The sequence below is a fragment of the Bos indicus genome, chromosome X (genome assembly GCF_029378745.1).
Source record: "Bos indicus isolate NIAB-ARS_2022 breed Sahiwal x Tharparkar chromosome X, NIAB-ARS_B.indTharparkar_mat_pri_1.0, whole genome shotgun sequence".
NCBI classification, from domain to species: Eukaryota; Metazoa; Chordata; class Mammalia; order Artiodactyla; family Bovidae; genus Bos; species Bos indicus.
Window position 1 is genome coordinate 52,878,927 of NC_091789.1, and position 25,229 is coordinate 52,904,155.

Genomic DNA, 25,229 nt, shown 5'->3' on the forward strand with positions numbered 1-25,229 from the left:
CCCACAGTGGCACGCCCCACGGTGGATGGTGGCGCGCGCCCCACGGTGGTGCGCCCCATGGTGGACGGTGGCGCACCCCACGGTGGATGGTGGCACGCCCCACAGTGGCACGCCCCACGGTGGATGGTGGCGCACGCCCTACGGTGGCGCGCCCCATGGTGGACGGTGGCGCGCCCCACGGTGGACGGTAGCACGCCCCACAGTGGCACGCCCCATGGTGGATGGTGGCGCGCGCCCCACGGTGGCGCGCCCCATGGTGGACGGTGGCGCGCCCCACGGTGGACGGTAGCACGCCCCACAGTGGCACGCCCCACGGTCGATGGTGGCGCGTGCCCCACGGTGGCGCGCCCCACGGTGGCACGCCCCACGGTCGATGGTGGCGCGCGCCCCACGGTGGTGCGCCCCATGGTGGACGGTGGCGCGCCCCATGGTGGCACGCCCCATGGTGGCGCCACTATGCGAATCTCGCAGTCACGTGACGCTCCATGTTCGCGCGATAAGGGGGCACCGTTTAAACGGTCGGAGAGCCTTCTGAATGGCTCTCGGTAGGTCGGCTTAGTTTTCTGGGGAGTCGGACGACTCCGTGAGGAAAGCCTTAGAATTAAGGTATGTGTCCTGACTCGGGAAACTTTGAGGAGACTCTGGCTCGGATTCCAACTTTTCCACTAACTTTTATATCCAGCTGCGGGAGGTTTTAGTTGGGTAGGATGGACGCCCACCGGTACCAGGTTTACTCAGAACTGGTGGAGCAGCAGGTGGCGCAGAGACAGGGATTGAGGGACTTCTTTCAGCGTCCCTTGGGAAAAGACAGGGACTTTTCTCAAATCTGAGGGACTTCTCAGGCTTGGGAAACTGGGTTGACTTCCCCTGCTTCTCTTTCTTCTTGCCTACTGCTACTGCTAAGTCACTTCAGTCGTGTCCGACTCTGTGCGACCCCATAGACGGCAGCCCACCAGGCTCCCCCGTCCCTGGGATTCTCCAGGCAAGAACACTGGAGTAGGTTGCCTTTTCCTTCTCCAGTGCATGAAAGTGAAAAGTGAAAGTGCCCCCATATTAAAGCCGTACTTTTTGCTTATCTCCACTCGGTATTCACTTTCTGCCACGTGGTGGTGTCCGTTGCACTCCTCTGACCACGTTTTTATCAATACCCGAGAACTAGATGCCAATTTATATAGATAATTTTAGATCTGATCTTAATTTCTGTCTCTTAATTGGTTCCATATATCGATAGGGGACTATTTTTTAAGAATTTGATATTTTTTCAATAAAAGTGTGAAACTAGCCATTACATGAAGATTCAGAATTTGTTTTTTGTATTTGCTTTGCCTATCAGTAGTTTTTCAAAGTGTGTGGGGGATGGAGGAGCCTGGCAGGCTTCCTTCAATCTGTAGGGTCTTGAAGAGTTGGACACAACTGAAGCAACTTAGCATGTACTCATGGGGGATGGGATGCCATAGTCTTTTTCTGCTTGGAACCTCTAAATGGCTTAGGGAAAATCCCATGGATGGAGGAGCCTGGTAGGCTGCAGTCCATGGAGTCACTAAGAGTGGGACACAACTGAGCGACTTCACTTTCACTTTTCACTTTCTTGCATTGGAGAAGGAAATTGGAAACCCACTCCAGCGTTCTTGCCTGGAGAATCCCTGGGACGGGGGAGCCTGGTGGGCTGCCGTCTATGGGGTCACAGAGTCGGACACGACTGAAGCGACTTAGCAGCATTAGCAGCAACCAGACACTGCTAGCTTCTGATTCTCCTCACCATTGCTTATTCCACTTCTTGAAAACTACCCCATTCCGTCATGTGGAAAAAATAGTGAATTTATTTAAGGAAAACATATTAAGTAAAATTATAGGTGATGCATTTCATAAGAATCACATAGATGGTACTTAAGGAGTAAAATTCAGCAAATAAGAGATTGTGTTTACCTTTGTGAGGGATTTAAATATTGTTTGAGAGATGTTTATAGGGGTGGTATTTTTATTATATAATAGCTGTTTTTTCTCTCGTTTCAGCACTTTAAGATTTGTTCTACAGAACACTATGTCTGAGAGAAAGCACCAACGAAAAAATACTCATCCAACAAAGAACAATGGGACATACAAAAATGAAGGTAAAAGGATTCTTATAATGTCTTACTTTAAAGATAAAGTATGCTAGTATGCAACTTGACTATCAGAGAAAGGGGTAGTGACTTAATTTGTTCAGGCTGCTATGTAGAACACTGTGGACTGGGTGGCTTATAAACAACAGAAATTTATTTTTCACAGTTCTGGAAGTTGTGAAGTCCAAAATCAAGACACCAGCAGGTTCAGTGTCTGGTGAGATCTGCTACCTGCTTCATAAAGGGCTGTCTTCATGTTGTATTTTCACAGGGCAGGAAGGGCAAGGGAGCTCTCTGGGTTCTTTATAAGGGCACAAATCCCATTCATGAGGGAACCTCTTTCATGACCTAATCACCTTTCAAAGACTCTACCTCCAAGTACCCTCACCTTGGAGATTAGGTTGGAACATAAACATTCAGTCTGTAGCAGTTAATTTCCTCAATTGCTATGGGAATGGAACATTTTCCCACAGACCATTTGAAGTACCAGTGTTCTTCAGAAAACATTTTGGGAGAACCTGTTCAAACTAAATCTCTTCTAACATGTTAATACCTTGTACCTTTGTTTACTACGAACAATGTATGTTTACTGATAATTATAATCTATTCTCATTAAGAAACTACTTATTGCTTATTCATTTTATCTTATTTCATTAGTGATTCTTTTACTTAGCCTTTCCATTTTTTCATTTTTTATATATAACCTCAATTTATGTTTCTGATATCATGATGGCAAGAAATAAGTGCATAAGTGCTAGTCATTAGGAAATCTTATAAGCAAAATAAAATGCCCCACTCTGGAGAAGATGATGCAACTTAATTGTAAGGATGAGCAGATGAACTGTCTCACATTTTATATCAATTTCCACACTTTCTCAAAACTAATTAGTTATTATTTAATAATTAGAGCTGCCATTTTTGGGGGGGTCATCCCAGTGCACCAACTCAGAGCACCCTGTATCATGCATCAAACCTAGACTGGCGATTCATTTCACATATGATAATTTACACGTTTCAATGCCATTCTCCCATATCATTCCGCCCTTGCCCTCTCCCACAGAGTCCAAGAGACTGTTCTATACATCTGTGTCTCTTTTGCTGTCTCGCATACAGGGTTATTGTTACCATCTTTCTAAATTCCATATATATGTGTTAGTATACTGTACTGGTGTTTTTCTTTCTGGCTTACTTCACTTTGTATAATAGGCTCCAGTTTCATCCACCTTATTAGACTGATTCAAATGTATTCCTTTTAATGCTGAGTAGTATTCCATTGTGTATATGTATCACAGCTTTCTTATCCATTCTTCTGCTCATGGACATTTAGGTTGCTTCCATGTCCTGGCTATTATAAACAGTGCTGTGATGAACATTGGGGTACATGTGTCTCTTTCAATTCTGGTTTCCTCAGTGTGTATGCCCAGCAGTGGAATTGCTGGGTCATATGGCAGTTCTATTTCCAGTTTTTTAAGGAATCTCCACACTGTTCTCCATAGTGGCTGTACTAGTTTGCATTCCCACCAACAGTGTAAGAGGGTTCCCCTTTCTCCACACTCTCTCTAGCATTTATTGTTTGTGGACTTTTGGATAGCAGCCATTCTGACTGGCGTGAAATGGTACCGCATTGTGGTTTTGATTTGCATTTCTCTGTTAGTGAATGATGCTGAGCATCTTTTCATGTGTTTGTTAGCCATCTATATGTCTTCTTTGCAGAAATGTCTGTTTAGTTCTTTGGCCCACTTTTTGAATGGGTCGTTTATTTTCCTGGAATTGAGCTGCAGGAGTTGCTTGTATATTTTTGAGGTTAATTCTTTGTCAGTTGTTTTGTTTGCTATTATTTTCTCCCATTCTGAAGGCTGTCTTTTCACCTTGCTTATAGTTTCCTTTGTTGTGCAGAAGCTTTTAATTTTAATTAGGTACCATTTGTTTATTTTTGCTTTTATTTCCAATATATTCCAATATCAACTGGTTTGATCTCTTTGCAGTCCAAGGGACTCTCAAGAGCCTTCTCCAACACCACAGTTCGAAAGCATCAATTCTTAGGCACTCAGCCTTCTTTATGGTCCAGCTCTCACATCTGTACATGACTACTGGAAAAACCATAGCTTTGACTATACGAACCCTTGTTGGCAAAGTAATGTCTCTGCTTTTTAATACACTGTCTAGGTTTGTCAGAGCTTTTCTTCCAAGGAGAAGAGCTGGCTTGGTGGTGGTGAATTCTCTCAGCTTTTGCTTGTCTGTAAAGCTTTGCTTTCTCCTTCAAATCTTAATGAGATCCTTATTGGGTAGAGTAATCTTGGCTGTAGGTTTTTCCCTTTCATCACTTTAAGTATATCCTGCCATTCCCTTCTGGCCTGAAGAGTTACTTTTGAAAAATCAGCTGTTATCCTTATAGCGATCCTCTTGTAAGTTATTTGTTTCTTTTCCCTTGCTGCTTTTGATATTTGTTCTTTGTGTTTAGTTTTTGTTAGTTTGATTAATATGTGTCTTGGTGTGTTTCACCTTGAGTTTATCCTATATAGGACTCTCTGGGCTTCTTGGACTTGGGTGGATATTTCCTTCCCCATTTTAGGAAAGTTTTCAACTTTTATCTCCTCAAATATTTTCTCATGCCCTTTCCTTCTGTTTCCTTCTTCTGGAACACCTATGTTCAAATGTTGGAGCGTTTAACATTGTCCCAGAAATCTCTGAGGCTGTCCTCCTTTATTTTTATTCTTTTTTCCACTCTGCTTCATTTATTTCCACTATTCTATCTTCTAGCTCACTTGTCCTCTCTTCTGTCTCAGTTCCTCTACTGTTGGTTCACTGCAGAGTGTTTTAAATCTCACATATTGCATTGTTCATTACTAATTGACTATTTATTTCTTCTAGTTCCTTCTTAAACATTTCTTGCATTTTCTCAACCCGTGTCTCTAATCTATATATCCATAACTCTATTTTGTTTTCAAGATTTTGCATTATCTTTACTATCATTATTCTGAATTCTTTTTCAGGTAGACTCCCTATCTCCTCCTCTTTGGTTTGGTTTGGTAGGTTCTTATCATATTCCTTCACCTGCTGGATATTTCTTTGCCTTTTGATTTTGTTTAGTTTGCTGTGTTTGGTGTCTCCCTTCTGCAGGCTGGAAGGTCATAGTCCCTCTTAACTGTGAAGTCTGTTCCCTGTGGGTGGGGTTGAATCACTGCCTTGTGAGGGTTTCTTGATTGGGGGGATTTGTGTCTGTGTTCTGGTGGATGGAGCTGGCTCTCATCTCTCTGGAGGGTAATGCAGTGTCTAGTAATGAGTTTGGGGGTGTCTCTGGATTTGGTATGACTTCAGGAAGCCTGTTTTTAATGTTCAAGATTGTGTTCCTATTTTGCTGGAGGATTAGCATGGGGTGTCTTGCACTGGAACTTGCTGGCTCTTGGGTGGAGTTTGATTTCAGTGTAGATATGAAGGCTTTTGGGTGGGCTTTTATCTATTAATGTTCCCTGGGGTTAGGAGTTCTATGATTGTCCAAAGTTCTGAAGGTGAGCCTTCTGCCTTAGGGTTTTTGTCCCCCTTTTAGACTAACATCAAGACTCATTTCGAAGAGATTGGTTTGCCTTTCTGGATATCTGGGGTCCTCCACCAGCATTTAGAAGTTGTTGTGTGGAAGTTGCTCCACATGCAGGTTATCTTTTGATGTATTTGTAGGGGAGAAAGTGGTGTCCCCATCCTATTCCTCTGCCATCTTGGGACTGACCTGCACTATTGTTTCTTGACTGCTTTCCCTTTGTTTCTGCATTCCCTCACCTCCCTAATTAGTAACTGCTTGAGTCTGTTCTTTGGAACTCAGGGAAGAGTGAGGGGCCCAAAGCCTTTTTCTACAAACAAGAAACAGGGAAGACAGAGGGGCTTTTGTCCTCAGGAGGGCCCTGCATGTTTCTATTCAGTTTCAAACCCCCCTTTTCTGGTATACTTCTCAGTCCTGAGGAGATCATGAGTGGGACAAGAGAGGGAATGAAGTTTTGGATAGAGAAGTTAGTCATAAACTTGACAAATGAATTTTGATTTTAGAGGGACTCAGGTTCAAGAGTTTTGGAGAAGGCAATGGCACCCCACTCCAGTACTCTTGCCTCGAAAATCCCATGGGTGGAGGAGCCTGGTGGGCTGCAGTCCATGGGGTCGCTAAGAGTCAGACACGACTGAGCGACTTCACTTTCACTTTTTCACTTTCATGCATTGGAGAATGAAATGGCAACCCACTCCAGTGTTCTTGCCTGTAGAATCCCAGGAACGGGGGAGCCTGGTGGGCTGATGTCTATGGGGTCACACAGAGTCGGACACGACTGAAGTGACTTAGCAGCAGCAGCAGCAGCAGGCTCAAGAGTTATCACCTGAAATCACTTGAATTGAAATACCTTTGAAATCAATGTGTCAGTGGACCAAGCACCTGCTATTTGGAACTCAGAGGTCAATCCTTTCCCCATAGCATTGAGAAACATATTAGTGAGGGGGGCATCTTCATCTTTGAAGTGTTCTGAAGTAGCTGACTTGTGTAATACACAGATGAGATGGTAGACCCTGCCATTGACATGGTCACCCTCATTTCAGTGGGTATGATGGGGTCCTGGAATTGTAGGCCCAGGAGGAGCACTTAACTGCCTGCCTCAAGGTGAGTGCAGTTCATCTGATAAACAGCAAGACTGGAAGGGGAGTCACATTGGTTTGACCACCAGATAGTTCAGTTGGTAAAGAATCCGCCTACAATGCAGGAGACCCCAGTTCAATTCTTGGTTTGGGAAGATCTGCTGGAGAAGGGATAGGCTACTCACTCTAGTATTCTTGGGCTTCCCTTGTGGCTCAGGTGGTAAAGAATCCGCCCACAATGCAGGAGACCTGGGTTTGATCCCTGGGTTAGGAAGATCCCCTAGAGAAGGGAAAGGCTACCAACTCCAGTATTCTGGCCTAGAGAATTCCATGGACTATACCCATGGGGTCACATAGAGTCAGACATGACTGAGCGACTTTCACTTTCAGTCTCTAAATGTAGCTAAGTGATCAATAGATCCCTTGGATCTTGAAATATCTCAACATACCCTTAAGTTGCATTTGATCCATGTATAAATAAATAAAATTTGAATAAATATTTATTTATAATAAGATATAGAATAACATAAAAATAAGTAAATCAAGCTCTAGATCTGGTGATTTGAGCTGTCTTGTTGGTGAATGGTAATCCCTTACTCAGTTCTCACATTTACCCAGAATACCATGAATGAGTGAACTACTGAGGAAGGGACCCTACAGTGAAGTCACAAGGAACCATAGTAAATCTTTTTCCCAGGCTTAGCCAAAGGGATCATCAGCCATTTACCACAGTTATTGTGCATTTGCTTTAAAGACACTCGCTCTGAGCCAGAGCTCAGCAAACTTTTCCTGGAAAGGGCCAGATCACAAATATTTGAGGCCTTGAGGACCATTTTATCTGTTTTGTAACTATTTAACTCTGCTGTTGTAGGGTGGAAGCCTCCAGAGACAAGTATGGCTATGTTCCAATAAAACCTTGTATATGGACATTGATGTGTGGATTTCAAATAATTTTTGCATGTCAAGAATTATTACTTTTTTAACCATTCAAATATGTAAAAACAATTCTTAGCTTGCAGGCCCTAGAAGAACAGGCCAAAGATCAGGTTTGGCCTATGGGTTATAGTTTCTCAATCTCTTATTTAAGCTAATGGAATCACCAGGTCCCTAAAACAACAGAGTGGAAAGCTAGCAAAATGAGGTGGCATCCATTTCTAGGATCTCTGGCAAATATGTTGTGTCCAACTCTTTGTGACCTCATGGACTGTAGCCCACCAGACTCCTCTGTCCATGGAATTTTCCAGGCAAACATACTGGAATGGGTTGCCAGTGCCTTCTCCAGGGGATCTTCTTGACCCAAGGATTGAACCTGTGTCTCTGCATTGCATGCAGATTCTTTATAGTCTGAGCCACTAGGAAAGACCATAAGCCCAAAGCTGATACTTTTAACACAGTGACTTTTAACTGTGGTTGTACACTGCAGTCACATGGAGAATTTAGAAAATGTGGGTGCCTTTAATTATTTTGAGTATAGCTTGGTGCTGGTGATATTCTCAATCTCCCCAAGTACCTCTACTGTGTAAACAAGGTTGAGAGCTACAACCCATACAGTGGGGTATTACACAGCAATGAAAAAGGAAAGACCATAACTGGATTTCAGAAACATTATGCTGAATTTAAAAAGCCAGATGGAAAGGTATACAGTATGTATGATTCCATTTACAAGAAATTCTACTTCTAGGATTTTTGGCAAGCAAAACTACTATATAGAAACTGTGAGCAGATAAAGGTTTATATGGAGCTGGGAGATGAAAAGATTAACTGGGAACAATTTGGAGTGTAGTATATGCTTTATATCTTGATTGTGGTGGTATTTAGCTTTAATCCTTGACTTTTACATATTATAAGTAATTTGAGATCAGGAGAAGTTTCGTGAATTGTCCAAAGTGATGTAGTTTAAGAATCAGAGAGAAGACAGGTGGATCTAATTATCAATAATTGTTTCTCTTATGTTAGGTAACGAGTCAATAGTAATAGTGCTTCCCCTCAAGAACCTGGTAAAACTCTGACCTAACTTTTTTATACAAGTAAAGCATGGACATGAAAGTATAACTATTGTGTATTCCAAACACCTGCATTCCAAACCTCTCCTCTTCCTCATCCTGCTTCTCCTCGATTTCTCCCATGATAGTGCCATCTCTCAGATAATGCTTCCCTGAGGGCTCAGCAGATAAAGAAACTGCCTGCAATGCAGGAGACACAGGTTTGATCTCTGGGTCAGGAAGATCCACTGGAGGAGGAAGTGGCATCCGTTTCAGTATTCTTACCTGAGAAATCCCATGGACAGAGGAGCCTGGTGGGCTGCTAGGTCATAAAGAGTCAGACAGGACTGAGGGACTGAGTATGCGTCTGAACTGACAGAAGAGTTTCCTTTTGGGGTGTGTGGGATTGAACCCTTAGGCCAGGTTGGCATTTTGCTTGCCTGTTAGCCTAAGACATTGTACATGGTGAGTAGGCCACTGATGTGTGTTCAAACTTGTATTTTTGTTCCACTTTTCAGAATACAGAGGTGGTGATAGTTCACCTGAAGGAAGAAATGAAGGTTGGAGTTCTTTCCAAGATGATTTTGACAAGAGGAGCCCTCGTTATGAAGATAATGAATATGAGACTCAGCCTTCACACCACTCTGATGATGATGGAAGTATGGTGATGAGGAATGTCCATGAGGGCCCCAAAGAAAGACAGTAAGTGACCAGGCAGCAGGGTTTGCACACAGCAGCCCCTGGGACAGTCCAGCTCTCCCTGTGGACTTCTTTTCCTTCTCTCACTGTAAAACTGAAGTATGCTAGAAGTGGAATAATGGTTGTGCAACCCTAATTGAGTTTTCCCTGGTGATCAGTGGTAAAGAATCCACCTGCCAATGCAGGAGATGAGGGTAAAATCACTGGGTCAGGAAGATCCCCTGGAGAAGGAAATGACAACCCACTCCGTTATTCTTCCCTGGGAAATCCCATGAACAGAGGAGCCTGGTGGGCTGCAGTCCATGGGGTTGCAAAGAGTGAGACACAACTTAGTGACTAAACAATGATCCAAACTGTAGTGCTGGTGTCAAAGAGACGAGTGTGTACAGAAGACTCTCTTAGCACTTATGGCCACTCACTCTTCTTCTCTCCATGTCAGCTTTCCCTATTCCTTCCGAGGCAACGGGAGGAGAGTGAGATGGCGCAGAGAAGGCAATATCTGTGTTACTGTGTGGGGAAATGGAAAACCTGTGATGAGAAAAATGAGGGAGAACACACAAGATGGTGCCCAAGGGAGCTGGTTTAAGGTCACAGTGAGTATCCTGAAAAAAGTATGGAATGCGAAGGAGAGAAAAATCAGGAGGAGTTATGTTGTTCTCATGTTGAGATGCTAGTTTATTCTGCTGGGGACAGTTTGTAATCTGACCATTTTATTGCTTAGTTAACAGTCTTGTTCATCTAAGGAAAAATTCAGAGAAGCAATATAAAGGGAACAGACCGACTGTAAGGAGAACATTGGAGACTATCTCAAGGCAAAGACATAAACTACTGATTAGGATATGGAGCAGCTCTGCACTAGAGGTCTCAGTTTGGCTAGCTGAGTGTGGGACATGGGGGGCCGAGTCTCTGGAGACCTTGTCTGAGGGGCAAGCAGTATCTGCACTAGGTAGGATCTCCTGGAACTTTATTAAAGAAAGATCATCTCTAACACCTTGATTAATTGGCAGAGAGCTTTGACTGGAGAGGAGTATTTTGGAAATCCATATTATGCACAAACATAAGAAATCATACCAGTGGTCCCTTCTTTAGATGCCCTTTCAAGCTCAGTAGAAGACTGGAAAAGAATAGGAAAAGGTTTGTTCTCCAGGCTAAATTCCCTGTCATCTGTCCTCTGTCCTAACCCCTCTTTTCATCCTTAGATTCCTCATGGGAAAAAGTATGACAAGATGTGGCTAATGAACTCAATCCAGAGCCTTTGCAGTGTCTGCTTTACTCCAGTGGATGTAAGAGAGGATGCTGAAGCCAGATGAGTGGGCACAGGGAAGGGGGAGAGATCTGGTATAGCAGGGTCTGTTGGCCTCTGATACTATTGCTGTTGCATTTAATCCCTATAGTTCCACTATGTGAAAAATGGGGCTCGATTCTTCGTGCAGAAAGCTAGCACTGCCTCCGCCTTGATGGATGTAAGCTACAAGATCTATGATGAAGAGAACCAAAAGGTGTGTGTCCAGATCATTGCCTATAATGCATCCTGGGACAGGAGGACAGGCCTGGGGCTAGTCGTCTTCTTGAACTAGAGTTGCTGCTTACCCCACCTCTTCTTCCTGCAGATACCTATCTTTGTCAACCCCTCTGCTGTTCCCTACTCTGTGCGTAATAAGTTGAGACCAGAAAAAATGGAGAAGTTAAAGGTAATGCCAACTCAAGGCATCCTGTATGCCAACACTCACCTCTGTCTCTTCTTCCCCCAGCCCCCCATCCCTCTCACCCCCGATTTCCCTGCCACCACCACAGTCTCAGAGTGGCTCTCTCCCTCTCTCTGTCTCTGCAGCTGGCCTTTAACAAACGATTTGATGTCTCCCAGCAATCTCTTGACCTCCAGAAGCTCCGCTTTGACCCAGGTATGGCTGACAGTAGTAATTTGAGGGTGGGTGTGGGCAGAGGGGGTCTTCCTAGAGGGAGTCTTGGGGATGGTAATGTGGTGAGGGGCTGATTATGGGCCTGGACCCCACTTGGTGTTCTGATTCCCTCCCCTCTCCTTCCTGAAGACTTGATGGGCCATGATATTGAGATAATTCTGAATCGAAGAAACTGTATGGCTGCTGCCCTGCAGATCATCAAGAAGAACTTCCCTGAGGTGAGGCTGAAGGCCCAGCTCTGATATTATGGTAGGGGGTGGAAGAGATGGGGTGGAGGACAGATTTGTCTCCAAGATCCAGAATAGTAACCTTCACTCTAACTCTTCTTCACCCAAAGCTATTGTCCTTGAACCTGAGCTGCAACAAACTGTACCACCTGGACGGCCTGTCTGACATTGTGCACATGGTCCCCACAATCAAGATACTGAACCTCTCCAACAATGAGGTAAGAAGAGGGAGTCAGATCAAAGTTGGGATGAGAGTAGGGGGGTTGGTTGTGGTCATCAGAGTGATGACAGGAGGCAGATGAGGGCACCTGAGGGGTGAGTGGGGTGGAGGCTGGGCTGCAGGGGCCTGGTTGTTTCTCTTGCCCTGGGATTCCTTTTCCAATTTCTTCTCCATATTTCTCAGCTGAACTCTATGTGGGAGTTGAACAAGATGAAGGGGCTGAAGCTTGAAGAGCTGTGGCTGCGAGGGAACCCACTGTGTAACAGATTTCCAGACCAGTCCACCTACTTAAGGTTTGTGTGAGACCATCCTGTCACCCTTCTTGGTGACCTTTACCCATGGGGGCCTAAACTATTACTGACAGTACCTCTTTGCCAAAGGTGGCAGCCATGATCTTCTGGGAGGATCATAGGCTCTGCCTTCTCTTTTCTGTGTTCCTTCAGTTCAGTTCAGTTCAGTTCAGTTCAGTCACTCAGTTGTGTCCGACTCTTTGCAACCCCATGGACTGCAGCACGCCAGGCCTCCCTGTCCATCACCAACTCCCAGAGTTTACTCAAACTCATGTCCATTGAGTCGCTGATGCCATCCAACCTCTGTCATCCCCTTCTGATGCCTCATCCTCTGTCATCCCCTTCTCCTCTCGCCTTCACTCTTTCCCAGCATCAGGGTCTTTTCAAATGAGTCAGCTCTTCGCATCAGGTGATCAAAGTATTGGAGTTTCAGTTTCAGCATCAGTCCTTCCAGTGAATATTCAGGACTCATCTCCTTTAGGATGGACTGGTTGGATCTCCTTGCAGTCCAAGAGACTCTCAAGAGTCTTCTCCAACATCACAGTTCAAAAGCATCAATTCTTCGGTGCTCAGCTTTCTTTATAGTCCAACTCTCACATCCACACATGACTATTGGAAAAACCATAGCCTTGACTAGATGGACCTTTGTTAGCAAAGTAATGTCTCTGCTTTTTAATATGCTGTCAAGGTTGGTCATAACTTTTCTTTCAAGGAGTAAGCATCTTTTTATTTCATGGCTGCAGTCACCATCTGCAGTGATTTTGGAGCCCCCCCCAAATAAAGTCTGCCCCTGTTTCCACTGTTTCCCCATCTATTTGCCATGAAGTGATGGGACCGGATGCCATGATCTTAGTTTTCTGAATGTTGAGCTTTAAGCCAATTTTTTCACTCTACTCTTTCACTTCCATCAAGAGGCTCTTTAGTTCTCCTTCACTTTCTGCCATAAGGGTGGTGTCATCTGCATATCTGAGGTTATTGTGTCCCTTACCCGTGAGGAATTTCCTTCCTCTGACCTGCTTACCTCTTCAGGTCTCAGAAATCTGCTTCTGGTTCTCTGCCCCTAGCATTCTCCACCAGGGCCTCCCAAGAGCATGGTTCAGGAATCAGGGCTCCTCTCCCTCACCGAGACCAGGAGTGACCAGACTTGACCCTACTGCTGGGCCTTGGACTGAGAAGGGTCCTCCAAGTCCGGGCCTCATGCTGAGATGGGCCTTCCTTCTCCATGCTGAGATGGGGCTTCCTTCCTCCATTCAGAGAGGGTCCTTCTCCCTCTACCTCCAAAAGTGTTCCCCTCCTCTTCCATGTTTACACAGGGGCTTTCCTGCCCAGTGCTGGGGGCTGAGGTCCTGGGTGGCTGCTGTCATGACATCCATTCCCTTAGCCCAAAGCCAGGGGCTGGATCCTTCTTAGGAAAAAGCAGGGTTCCTTGAGTCAAGGGGCCAGAAGTTGGCCACTGCCAGTGTGCAGAGAGCTTCCTGCGGCAGGACAGGAAGGCAGGGGGCAGAGGAGTTAGAGGAGACTGCAGGACAGGCCTCTCGGGGGACACCGCCTCTCCCTCCCTGCACACGTCACATCATCCTGCCTGTCCTCCAGAGGAACCCCTGGTAGCCTGAGACACGTGTGATTCCTCAGAGAAAGATCCAACTCAGACAGGTGCAGAGGCCATCAGGACAGAAAGTGGTGATCATGAGGGCGGGCCAAAGACCCTCAGCTCCACACTGAACCGGGACCTGGCCCTTTAAGATCTACCCCCATGGCTACTCTGTTTCCCATGCCCAGGTCTGACCGAGCTCACACAGGTGTCAAAGCTTCAAGAAGCATCTAGTGGCTGGCCCCCAGCCCAACATGTGCATAGTTTCCATTCCTACCTGGGGTGCCTGGGGTGTTCCAGGGCAGGGGAAGGAGAGGGCTGCAGCAGGGGCACTACTTCCTCTTCCTTCTGTCTTCTCCCCTGAGCCCCACCATGGTAGAGTTTCCTTCCCTTCCCTTCCCTTTGCTTTCTCTCTCTCCCTTGTCTCTGAGCCCCTATGTCTCCCTTGTTTCTCCCCTCCTCCCTCCACTCTCCTTCTGTCTTCATCCTTCCTGAGCCCCACCTCACTCACCTCCCTGCCACAGCCTCCTGGGCCATCCCTAAGGTGTGACCTGACTTGGCAGAGTGCTGGATGCCCAGTGAGGTAGCAAAGCCCCAGGCTCCCATCCTCCCATTCCCTCTTCTCTCCACAGCCTTCACTGGGCCCTAGAGGAAGGAAGGCAGGGAGGAGAGGAAGGCCTGCAGACTGGATTTGAAGTGCTCGTCCTTGAGGCACAGGAGAAGGGAGTCAGGACAGTCTAGGTGGGAGCTACCCAGGGGAAAGGAGCGGGAGAATGAGAGGAGGAAGGAATATTAAACTTAAGGTACTCAGAGAGATGAGGAGATGGTGCCTTTCAGTCAGATGAGAGATACTCAGTGTTCAACAGGGAAGTCAACCCAAAACCCTCAAAATCAGAAGTTGAGGTGGGTACAAGGGGCTGCTGAATGGGCAAGAACACCCCAATCTGTGTTTATCATGTTAATGTTTTAATTCAAATTAGACATTACAACCTTGAACTATCAATCATCTCTTCTCTGTTTTTGGTTTTGGACAGTGCCGTCATAGAATGTTTCCCAAAGTTACTGCGCCTGGTAAGTTCTTATGTAAATCATTGTATCTTACTAACATTTCAGACCTCCTACACTCAAGCCCTTTGGGTCTTGCCTAGATTATGTGTTGGCATCAGACCCTTGACCACTTTAGGGGATATGGAGTCTTGAAAATGACATGGATATGCTCACTGGAAAAATATCCATAAACACATACACAGACACATAAAAGTTGCATATAATACTAGAGACCTCTAAGACATCATGATGAAGACACCCACTGTAAGCTTGCCTATGGACTTTCTAGGACCCTTTTACAACTTACCTCCTATCCTCTGTGTCCTGGGATCATCCTTTTCCCTGATCATCCGGGGTCACCCCTCTGGTCTCCACTCCTGACTTCCTCTTCCATTCTACAGGATGGCCAGGAGTTACCCTCAACAGTTGTCACTGACAGTCACCCTCCCTGTGCAACAAAGCCCAGCAAGGTGAGGAAGAGGATCAGAGAATATTTGGGGCTATTGCAGGTATGGGTTTATCCACTACATAGTCTCAAATGCCTTTTGATTCCAGGAAAACAATGAAGAACCTGACGCACTGAAGAATATGATCCTTCAATTCCTGAAGCAGTAAGTTCACTTAGACTTGGCACCATGAGGAATAGAAAGGGCTGAGTCTGGGTCAGGCCACCAAACCGCAGGTCTCCTTTGGGGTTTGGATCACTGACAGCCTGTCCTCGTTGCTGTTCCACAGATATTACTTGATCTATGACTCTGGAAACCGATATGGCCTTCTCAGTGCTTACCACCACAAGGCCTGCTTCTCCTTGACCATTCCATTCCACTCTGAGGATCCAGGCCTGTGAGTATCACTGCCCAGACTCCTCCCTCAGGCTGTGTGGTTCCCCATCAGACACAGGCCAGCTCTTGCTAACATCCCTGCTGGCTGGACCACCACCCATTGTTCCTCTGTCTCCTAGAAGCAGCTTATGTGCGTACTTCAAGGACAGCAGGAATATGAAGAAGGTCAAGGACCCCAGTGAGTGTGTGGTGGGAAGGCTGGGCAGGAAGAGTGGTGAGGGAGCCAATCATAGGGTCCAGGGCGTGGCAGCCCTGACTTTTGCTTTCTTCCCCTCCCATACAGACCTGCGTGTCCAGCAGTTGAAGCACACAAATAGTGACATTGTGCGTGCCCTCTGTATGTTGCCCAAAACTCAGCATGACCTCAGCTCCTTCCTGGTGGACATGTGGTTCCAGACAGTGAGCGTTTGTTTCTTCCCTTGGTGGGGCGGCAGTGACGGGGTGGGGAGCCTGTAGGGGGATGGTCAGGCAGGAAGCCACAGGTGGGGAAGAGGTTGAGGGGGTGACATTACCTGGGCTCTTCCTTTTCAGGGTACGATGCTCTGTTTCTCTGTCAACGGGATGTTCAAGGAAGGTAAGTGTGTGTAGCCCTCTTTGCCCAGATGCCCCACTGTTTCCTCCTCTGGCTAGGCTCCCAGCTCAAGGGCCCTTCCAGCTTCTCTCCCCTCCCCTCGACTCCCCTCCCCTCCCCTTTCATTATGTCCCCTCCCCTGGACTCCCCTCCCCTTCACTGCCCTTCCCTTCCCCTCCCTTCCCTTCCCCTTCTTTCCTTCCCTTCCCCTCCCTTCCCCTCTGTGTCTTCCAGCCCTCAGTCTTCCCATAGACAACCCAGATCTGAACTGCGTCCATGTCTGCCTTCCTGCCCTGGGCATTATGGACATAGGCTGTGGAGTTTGGTGGTTCCCATCTCAGATCTTTACACTGAGAACTTGTGCCATTACTTAACCCCACAGTTTCCTCATTTGCAAAATGGGGTCATAATGTCCACCTCTTGGGCAGCTATGAAAAATGCATCCCATGAACTTGTGTAGTGGTTGTCATGGGGACACGTACACCAGGAGCAGACAGCTCCTACAGTTGCCCTCCCCATTCCTGACACCGTGGCTCCCCAAACGAATAGCTGTCCCCTCAGCATGACTGGGGTCCACCATGGGAGCCTGTAAACATGTAGGGCTCTAAGAGGTATTGTTTGTTGTTTGTTGTTGAAGTGGAAGGAGGGTCTCAGGAGTGTGTGCGTGCCTTCACCCGGACCTTCATCATTACCCCTACCAGCTCTTCAAGGTGAGAGCCGTGTTGTGGGCAGAATGACCCATCCAGCATGGTTTCAGGGTCCTGGACATGTGGTGGGGCAGACCTTACGTTTACTCAGTATTGTGGAAAGCCAGCAGGGAGCTCCAAGGAACAATCTAGCCTAGTGGTTAGGAAGAGCATGGACTCTGGAATTGGCACATGGGTTCTCTCCCTGACCCAACACTCTCTGTGTGACCTTGGTCAAGTCACATGACCTCTCCATGACTCAGTGTCTTCTGAAAATGGGGATCAGACTGTACACTCCTGTACTGTAGTGTACTGGGCTGCTGTTCAGGGTAAACGTGAAGTTGTCTGTGGGTTGGGGATCAACCTATCCATTGAGTGAAGCTGGTAGACAATCTCTCTGAAGGTGGGCTCTGTGTGAGGGGCAGAAGAACCAGTCAGGGAGCCTGGGGACAGACACAGGAGGGGGATGGAAGGAATCTGGTTGCTGAGTGGCAGTGGCAGCAGTCAGGATTGGGGGTGCTGGTTGTCCATCCATCACTTGTCTAAATGTGTATTTTTCCTCCAGTCTTTGTATAGTGAATGATGAGCTATTTGTGATGGAAGCCAGGCCTAAAAACACCCAGAGTGCAGTCTCCATCCCAGTGCCCACACCGTCCACCAGCTCCGTGGCCACTTTGTCCGAGGAACAGCAGCAAATGGTACAAGCCTTCTCCACTCAGTCTGGGATGAACTGTCAGTGGTCTCAGAAGTGAGTATTATGTGTGCATGAAGATAAGGGGGAGCTGGGAGAATGATGGAATTAATAATGGCAACACACAGGAAATTTGGAAAAATAAGTATTTGGATATTTTGCTTGCAAAAAAGTAAGCTCGTGAAAAAGATAAACAAATTTTATGATTATATATGTAAAGCATTCTAAAAACAGTACATGCTCATATGACATGATATTTTATATGGAAAATGCTAAGAAATTCACTAAGAAACTCTAAAAATACATAAATAAGTTCAGTAAAATTTCAAGATATAAGGTCAGTGTACAAAAATCATTTATATTTCTATACACTTAAAATGAAAAAATCCTAAATTGAAATTAAGAAAACAATTTGATTTATAGTAGTATCAGAAAGAATAAATATTTAGAGCAAAATGTAACTAAAGAAGTAAAAAAACTGTACCTTAAAATCTTCAAAACATTGTTGGAGTAAATTAAAGAAAATCTAAAAACAAACACAGAAGGATATTCTGTGTTCATGTTGAAAGATTTAATATTATTAAGATTGTAGTGCTATTCAAAGTGATCTACAGAGTCTATACCATAGCAAAAAATCCCTGTTGGCTCCTTTCCAGAAATTGATTAAATGATCCTCAATTTTCACATGGAAGTGCATGGACTCAGAATAGTCAGAACAATATTGAAAGTGAATAATGTTGAGGACTCACAAGTCCTGGACCTCACAATTTCTAAACTTACTACAAAGATACTATAATCAAGGCTGCATGGCACTGACATTTGATAGATCAGTGCAATAGAATTGAGAGTTCTGATGTAAACCCTGACATTTGTAGCTTATTAATTTTTAGTGGGTGCCAAATTAATTAATGGAGGAAAAACAAATAATCTTTTTGACAGATGGTGCTGGGACACATGAGTATTCACATACCAAAAAAAAAAAAAAAAAAGAATTGTGTCCCCTATCACAGACCATATACAAATATTGATTCAAAATGGATCAAAGACCTAATATAAAATCTACAAGTGTAAAAACTCTTGCTGACTTTCACTTAGTATGATAACCTCTAGGTCCATCCATGTTGCTGCAAATGGTACTATTTCATTCTTTTTTATGACTGAGTAATATTCCATTGTATATATGTACCATATCTTCTTTACCCATTTCTCTGACAATGGACATTTATGTTGCTTCCATAGCTTATCTAATGTGAATAGTGCTGCTATGTACATTGGGGTGTGTGTATCTCTTTGAATTATGGTTTTCCCTGGATATGCCCAGGAATAGGATTGCTGAATCATATGATAGTTCTATATTTAGTTTTCTAAGGCACCTTCTTGAAAAGTGAAAGTGAAAGTCACTCAGTCATGTCCAATTCTTTGCGACCCCATGGACTATACGGTCCATGGAATTCTCTAGGCCAGAATACTGGAGTGAGTAGCCTTTCCCTTCTCCAGGGGATCTTCCCAACCCAGGGATCAAACCTAGGTCTCCTGCATTACAGGCAGATTCTTTACCAGCTGAGCCACAAGTGAAGGCTGTACTGTTGTCCATATTGGTTGTACCAATTTACATTTCCACCAACAGTGTAGGAGGGTTCCCTTTTCTCCACACCCTCTCTAGCATTTATTGTTCATAGATTTTTTTAATGCTAGCCATTCTGGCTGGTGTGAGGTGATACCTCATTGTCATTCTGATTTGCATTTCTCTAATAATTAGTGATGTTGAGCATCTTTTCATGTGTTTTTTGGCTTTCTCTATATAATCTTTGGGGAAATGTCTATTTAGATCCTCTTCCCATTTTTTGGTTGGGTAAGTAAAGTAAGTCAGACAGAGAAAGACAAATATCATATGATATCACTTACATGTGAAATTAATAAAAACGATACAAATGAACTTATTTACAAAACAGAAATAGACACAGATCTTGAAATAAATTTATGGTTACCAAAGGGAAAGTGTGGGGAGAAGTGATAAATTAGGAGATTGGGATTAATATCTACACACTGCTATATATAAAATATATAACTAATAAAGACCTACTGTATAGCACAGGGAACTATACTCAATGTTCTGTAATAACCTATGTGGGAAAATAATCTGAAAAAATATATATATATAAACTCACTTTGTTATATACCTGAAACTAACATAACATTGTAAGTCAATTATACTCCAATAAAAATTTTTAAAAGCACTTAGAAGAAAACATAGGTGTATATCTTCATGACCTTGAATCAGGCACTGGTTTCTTATATGTGACACCAAAAACACAAGCAGCCAAAGAGACAAATAAATTGCACTTCATCAAAAATAAAAACTTTTGTGCATCAAAGGACACAATCATGAAAGTGAACATACCACCCACAAAATGGGAGAAAATATTTGCAAATCTCATATCTGATAAGCTCCACTGTCTAGAATATTGTAGGATTTTACAAGTCAACAATCAAAACATAAATACCAATTTAAAAATGGAGAAAGGATTTGAATAGATATTTCTCTAAATATGGTATACAAATGACCGACAAGCCCATGAAAACATGCTCAACATCATTAATCATTAGGAAAATACAAATCAAAACAACCACTCACATCACATCCACTAAGATGGCTTTAATCAATGAAACAAAAGATAAGCATAGGGGAAGGTGTGGAGAAGTTAGAATGCTCATATATTAGAGGTACATGGAACACTCACTTCGGGAAAACATTTGGAAGTTCCTCAAAATATTAAAATGGAGTTACCATATCACCCGGTAATCCCACTCCTAAGTATCTACTAGGAAAAATGAAAGCATATGTTCACTCTAAAACTTATTCAGGAATAGCATTATTCATAATAGCCAAAATATGGAAACAACTGATGAATGGATGAATAAAACTGGTACATCCATAGAGTAGAATATTATTCAGTCATAAAAAAGAATACAGTTCTGATATATGTCATGACATGGATGAACCTTGAAAACATGATGCTAAGTGAAAGAAGCCAGTCACAAGAAGTCAGATATTGTAGGAAATGTCCATAATTGTCAAATCCACAGGGACCAAAAGATATTAGTGGTTGCCAGGGGAAGGGGAGGAATAGAGGGGGATCATTAATGGTTAAGGAGTTTCTTTTTGAGGTGTTAAAATGATTCTGGAATTAGATAGATGTTATAGGTGCACAATCTTTTGACTAATAAAAAGCACTGATTTTTATGTGTGATTGTATGATGTGTGATTATATCTCAATAAAAGACAGTTGGAAACTAGTACTTTATAATTTTTCATTTGTCATTTTCTTGAATATCTTGATCAGTATATATTGAATTCCCTGTTCTTTTGCACAACTCTATTTTTCTGTTTTAAACTCCAGTGGGCATGAATGCTAGTGACAGATGATTTGGTTTTCACTGGTCTTTCTTCATCATTACACATAGTGTTCACACTGGTCCATGTGTCCCAGCAAGAAAGTGGCATGGATTTAGTGGTGGCATTGCAATGTCAACGTGTCTGTATTGTGGTACTAATGGAGAGCACCTGTTCTTCTCCCACCACAGGTGCCTTCAGGACAATGACTGGAACTACACCAGAGCTGGTCAAGTCTTCTGTATGTTCAAGGTGAGGTCTGGGAATCAAGTAGATTAAAGATAAACATTCCTGAGCCTTTGGGGAGGCCAAGAAAGTGGAGGCGGATGGCCTGGGAATGGAACTTGGGGACTGGCTTTTTAACACCCCAACTCCTTCCCTCCAGACTGAGGGCAAGATCCCAGAAGAAGCCTTCAAAGAAATCCCCTAAAAGGATCCCTTGGATGTCGTCTTTGGCTTCATCCACATCGTCTTTTTCTCTCTAGCCTCAGGCCACGCCAGTGACTGGGGTTGGAGACTGACCAAGAAGTCAGTTACATTATATGCCAGTTAACATATCCTGAGAGTCAGTTGTTCTGCATATTTCTCTCACTCATTGTTGTTGTGTTTGTTTTCATAATAAAGAGTGATGATGAATGTTATATGTTATGTGTCCTGCATTGCTCTTCCCTGCCCCAATCATGAGCCAGTGGGTCCAGGCCTGAAAAGTCCTGCCCTCCTCCCTGACTCACATTCCCCTTGGTAGTCCCTGGCAGATACATCAAGCTTGATGTCAATAAATTATGATGAGAGGAGACATGATATGCTTCCAGGGATTGGTTTTTGGAGGTGGTGTGACCCAGATGCTCTTCCTAGAGATTCTCAGAAGCAGGCATGTGACCTGGAACAACAGAGGCTTTGCAAGGGATGCCGACTGGCTAGTGAGGGCAGTGGAAAGAAGGAAAGAAGATGAGGACGTACATGTTTTACTTCTTATTCCTAATTACTTCCAAAGACCATACTATGAACGTTTCAAGATTGTCATACAGATGAATGAGAAATCCTGGAGGAAGGCATGGTAACCCACTCTAGTATTCTTCCCTGGAAAATCCCATGGACAGAGGAACCTGGCAGGCCACAGTTCAAAGGTTCACACAGAGTTGGACACAACTGAAGTGATGTGAACATGCATGCACGAGTGAGAAATGGGCCTTTTCACACTTCTCACCATGCTTCCATAGGGATTCTCATTCATCCCCTGTACTGCCCTCTCCCCCTTTCTGAAGGTGCATTGTAGGAGGGATCTCACTTCAGTACCTTAGAGTAGGGGAGAGTCAGCCTGTCTACCCATGCATCTCTCAGAGAGCGGACATTGGGTGCTTGAGGGGGTTGAGCCATTTCATTTCACTTCCAAACAAATAACACGAAATCTAACATTATGGTCAAGTCTGTGTGACCTTTCTCACTGACACAATTAGCAGTACAGAATTGCAAGCAAGAGTTGAAAGGTACACAACTTATTTTCTGCACTTCTGTAATGTCTACCCTTCAGACAACAAGCAGGCATGATTTTTGAAATGAGAATAATAGCAATATCACATTTTAAGCTACATGATGATACAGATGTGGTACCACCCATTTACAAATTATGCCTCCATTTTGGGGTCTTGCATAAGTTATTTTCTACCACATGCAACTTTTCAGTTCTTTATGTACATGAAGGATCCATATATTGGCTTGTGAACTCTTTAAAAATATGAACTAAGGGGATGATTGCCATTACATTAGGAATTTTGCTGTTCAGTTGCTAAATTGTGTCCAACTCTTTGAAGCCCCATGGACTGCAACACACCAGGCTTCCCTTCCTTCACTGTCTCCAAGAGTTTGCTCAGATGCATGTCCATTGAGTCGGTGATCCTATCTAACTATTTCATCCCCTGCCACCCTCTTCTCCTGCTGTCATTCTTTTCCAGCATCAGGGGTCTTTTCTAATGAGTTGGTACTTCACATTATGTGGCCAAAGTACTGCAGCATCAGTCCTTCCAATGAATATTCAGGGTTGATTTCCTTTAGGATTGACTTGTTTGATCTCCTTGCTGTCCAAGGGACTCTCAGGAGTCTTCTCCAACACCGCAGTTCAAAAGCATCAATTCTTCGGCGCTCAGCCTTCTTTATGGTCCAACTCTCACATTTATTCCTACACAACTACAGGAAAAACCATAACTCTGACTACACAGACCTTTGTTGTCAAAGTAATATCTCTGCTTTTTAATACACGATCTAGGCTTGCCATAGCTTTCTTTCCAAGGAGCAAGTGTCTTTTAATTTCATGGCTGCAGTCACCATCTGCAGTGATTTTGGAGCCCAGGAAAATAAAATCTGTCACTGCTTCCACTTTTTCCCCTTCTATTTGCCATGAAGACATGGGACCAGAGGCCATGATCTTAGTTTTTTAAATGTTGAGTTTTAAGCCAGCTTTTTCACTGTCCTCATTCACCCTCATCAAGAGGCTCTTTAATCCCTCTTCATTTCATTCAGTTCAATCGCTCAGTCATGTCCGACTCTTTGCAACCCCATGAACTGCAGCACGCACGCCAGGCCTCCCTGTCCACCAAACTCCCGGAGTCCACCCAAACCATGTCCATTGAGTTGGTGATGTCATCCAGCCATCTCATCCTCTGTCGTCCCCTTCTCTTCCCACCTTCAATCTTTCCCAGCATCAGGGTCTTCATATGTGGCAGTTCTTCGCATCAGGTGGTCAAAGAATTGGAGTTTCAGCTTCAGCATCAGTCCTTCCAATGGATATTCAGGACTGATTTCCTTTAGGATGGACTGGATGGATCTCCTTGAAGTCCAAGGGACTCTCAAGAGTCTTCTCCAACATCACGGTTCAAAAGCATCAATTCTTCGGTGCTCAGCTTCCTTTATAGTCCAACTCTCACATCCATACACGACTACTGGAAAAACCATAGCTTTGATTAGATGACTTCCCTGGTGGCTCAGACAGTAAAGCGTCTGTCTACAATGCGGGAGACCCGGGATCGAGCCCTGGGTTGGGAGATCCCCTGGAGAAGGAAATGGCAATCCATTCCAGTATTATTGCCTGGAAAATCCCATGGACAGAGGAGCCTGGTAGGCTACAGTCTATGGTGTAGCAAAGAGTCGGACACGACTGAGCGACTTCACTTTCACTTTCTTTCACTTTGACTAGATGGACCTTTGTTGGCAAAATAATGCCTCTGCTTTTTAATAAGCTGTCTATGTTGGTCATAACTTTTCTTCCAAGGAGCAAGCATCTTTTAATTTCATGGCTGCAATCACCATCTGCAGTGATTTTGGAGCCCCCCAAAATAAAGTCTGTCATTGTATCCATTGTTTCCCCATCTCTTTGCCATGAAGTGATGGGACCGGATGCCATGATCTTAGTTTTTCTGAATGTTGAGTTTTAAGCCAACTTTTTCACTCTCCTCTTTCACTTTGATCAAGAGGTTCTTTAGTTCTTCACTTTCTGCCATAAAGGTGGAGTCATCTGCATATCTGAGGGTGTTGTTATTTCTCCAAATCTTGATTCCAGCTTGTGCTTCATCCAGCCCAGAATTTCGCATGATGTACTCTGCATATAAGTTAAATAAGCAGGATGACAATACACGGCCTTGACGTACTCCTTTCCCAATTTTGAACCAGTCAGTTGTTCCACTTAATGTTCTAACTGTTGCCTCTTGACCTGCATACAGGTTTCTCAGGAGACAGGTATGATGGTCTAGTATTCCCATCTTTTTAAGAATTTTCCACAGTTTGTTGTGATCCACTCAGTCAAAGGCTTTTGTGTAGTCAATGAAGCAGAAGTAGATGTTTTTCTGGAATTCCCTTGCTTTCTCTATGATCCAACGAATGTCGGCAATTAATGTTATTCCATGTAATGCCTCAATTATCACAGACCAGACTTGACATTCTCAGCTAGAGAACAGAGATCACAGTGTACACGTCTCAGTCACATGTGAGGAATAGAGGCAGACTCCAGTGTAAATCAACAATTGCACTGCCTGGCTCAACTTAGGCTCTTTGAGATCCCTTGTGGACAGGGAACATGGAACTCATTACATGGACCTTCTACATCCTCGCTCTACATCATCAGGCTTCCACATCCTTGACCTCCTTCTTTAGCCAGCTCAGATGCTACCTTGGTCTTCCATTCACTTGTTCTCCTGCAGATTCCTTGCTTTCAGTTCTTTTGCTTTGATGATTCTGGGCAAATGTTAACGCTGCAGCCTGTCTCTCTGAATCTCTTTCTGCCCTTCATTTCCAACTAACTTGTGTACCTTCCCTCAGAATTGCTCTGGCTCCTGTGTGGTACTTTCTACTCCCAACACTTTGTCCC

The 25,229-nt window shown here is 44.3% G+C and overlaps 1 protein-coding gene across 1 annotated transcript; it reads left to right on the forward strand.

The window, feature by feature from the left end:
• Positions 1-509: 509 nt before the first annotated feature.
• Positions 510-21,427, forward strand: LOC139181046 (nuclear RNA export factor 2-like). Its single transcript, XM_070783772.1, has 22 exons — positions 510-606; positions 2,014-2,111; positions 9,214-9,397; positions 9,834-9,987; positions 10,594-10,677; positions 10,789-10,893; positions 11,005-11,085; positions 11,226-11,295; positions 11,443-11,531; positions 11,651-11,758; positions 11,944-12,053; positions 14,676-14,712; positions 15,090-15,158; positions 15,244-15,299; positions 15,424-15,531; positions 15,650-15,708; positions 15,814-15,929; positions 16,062-16,104; positions 16,739-16,811; positions 17,353-17,535; positions 21,064-21,124; positions 21,258-21,427. The coding sequence occupies exons 2-22, from the start codon at positions 2,042-2,044 to the stop codon at positions 21,300-21,302; spliced, it is 1,905 nt and encodes a 634-aa protein (XP_070639873.1). The 5' UTR covers positions 510-606; positions 2,014-2,041; the 3' UTR covers positions 21,303-21,427.
• The last annotated feature ends 3,802 nt before the right edge of the window (positions 21,428-25,229 follow it).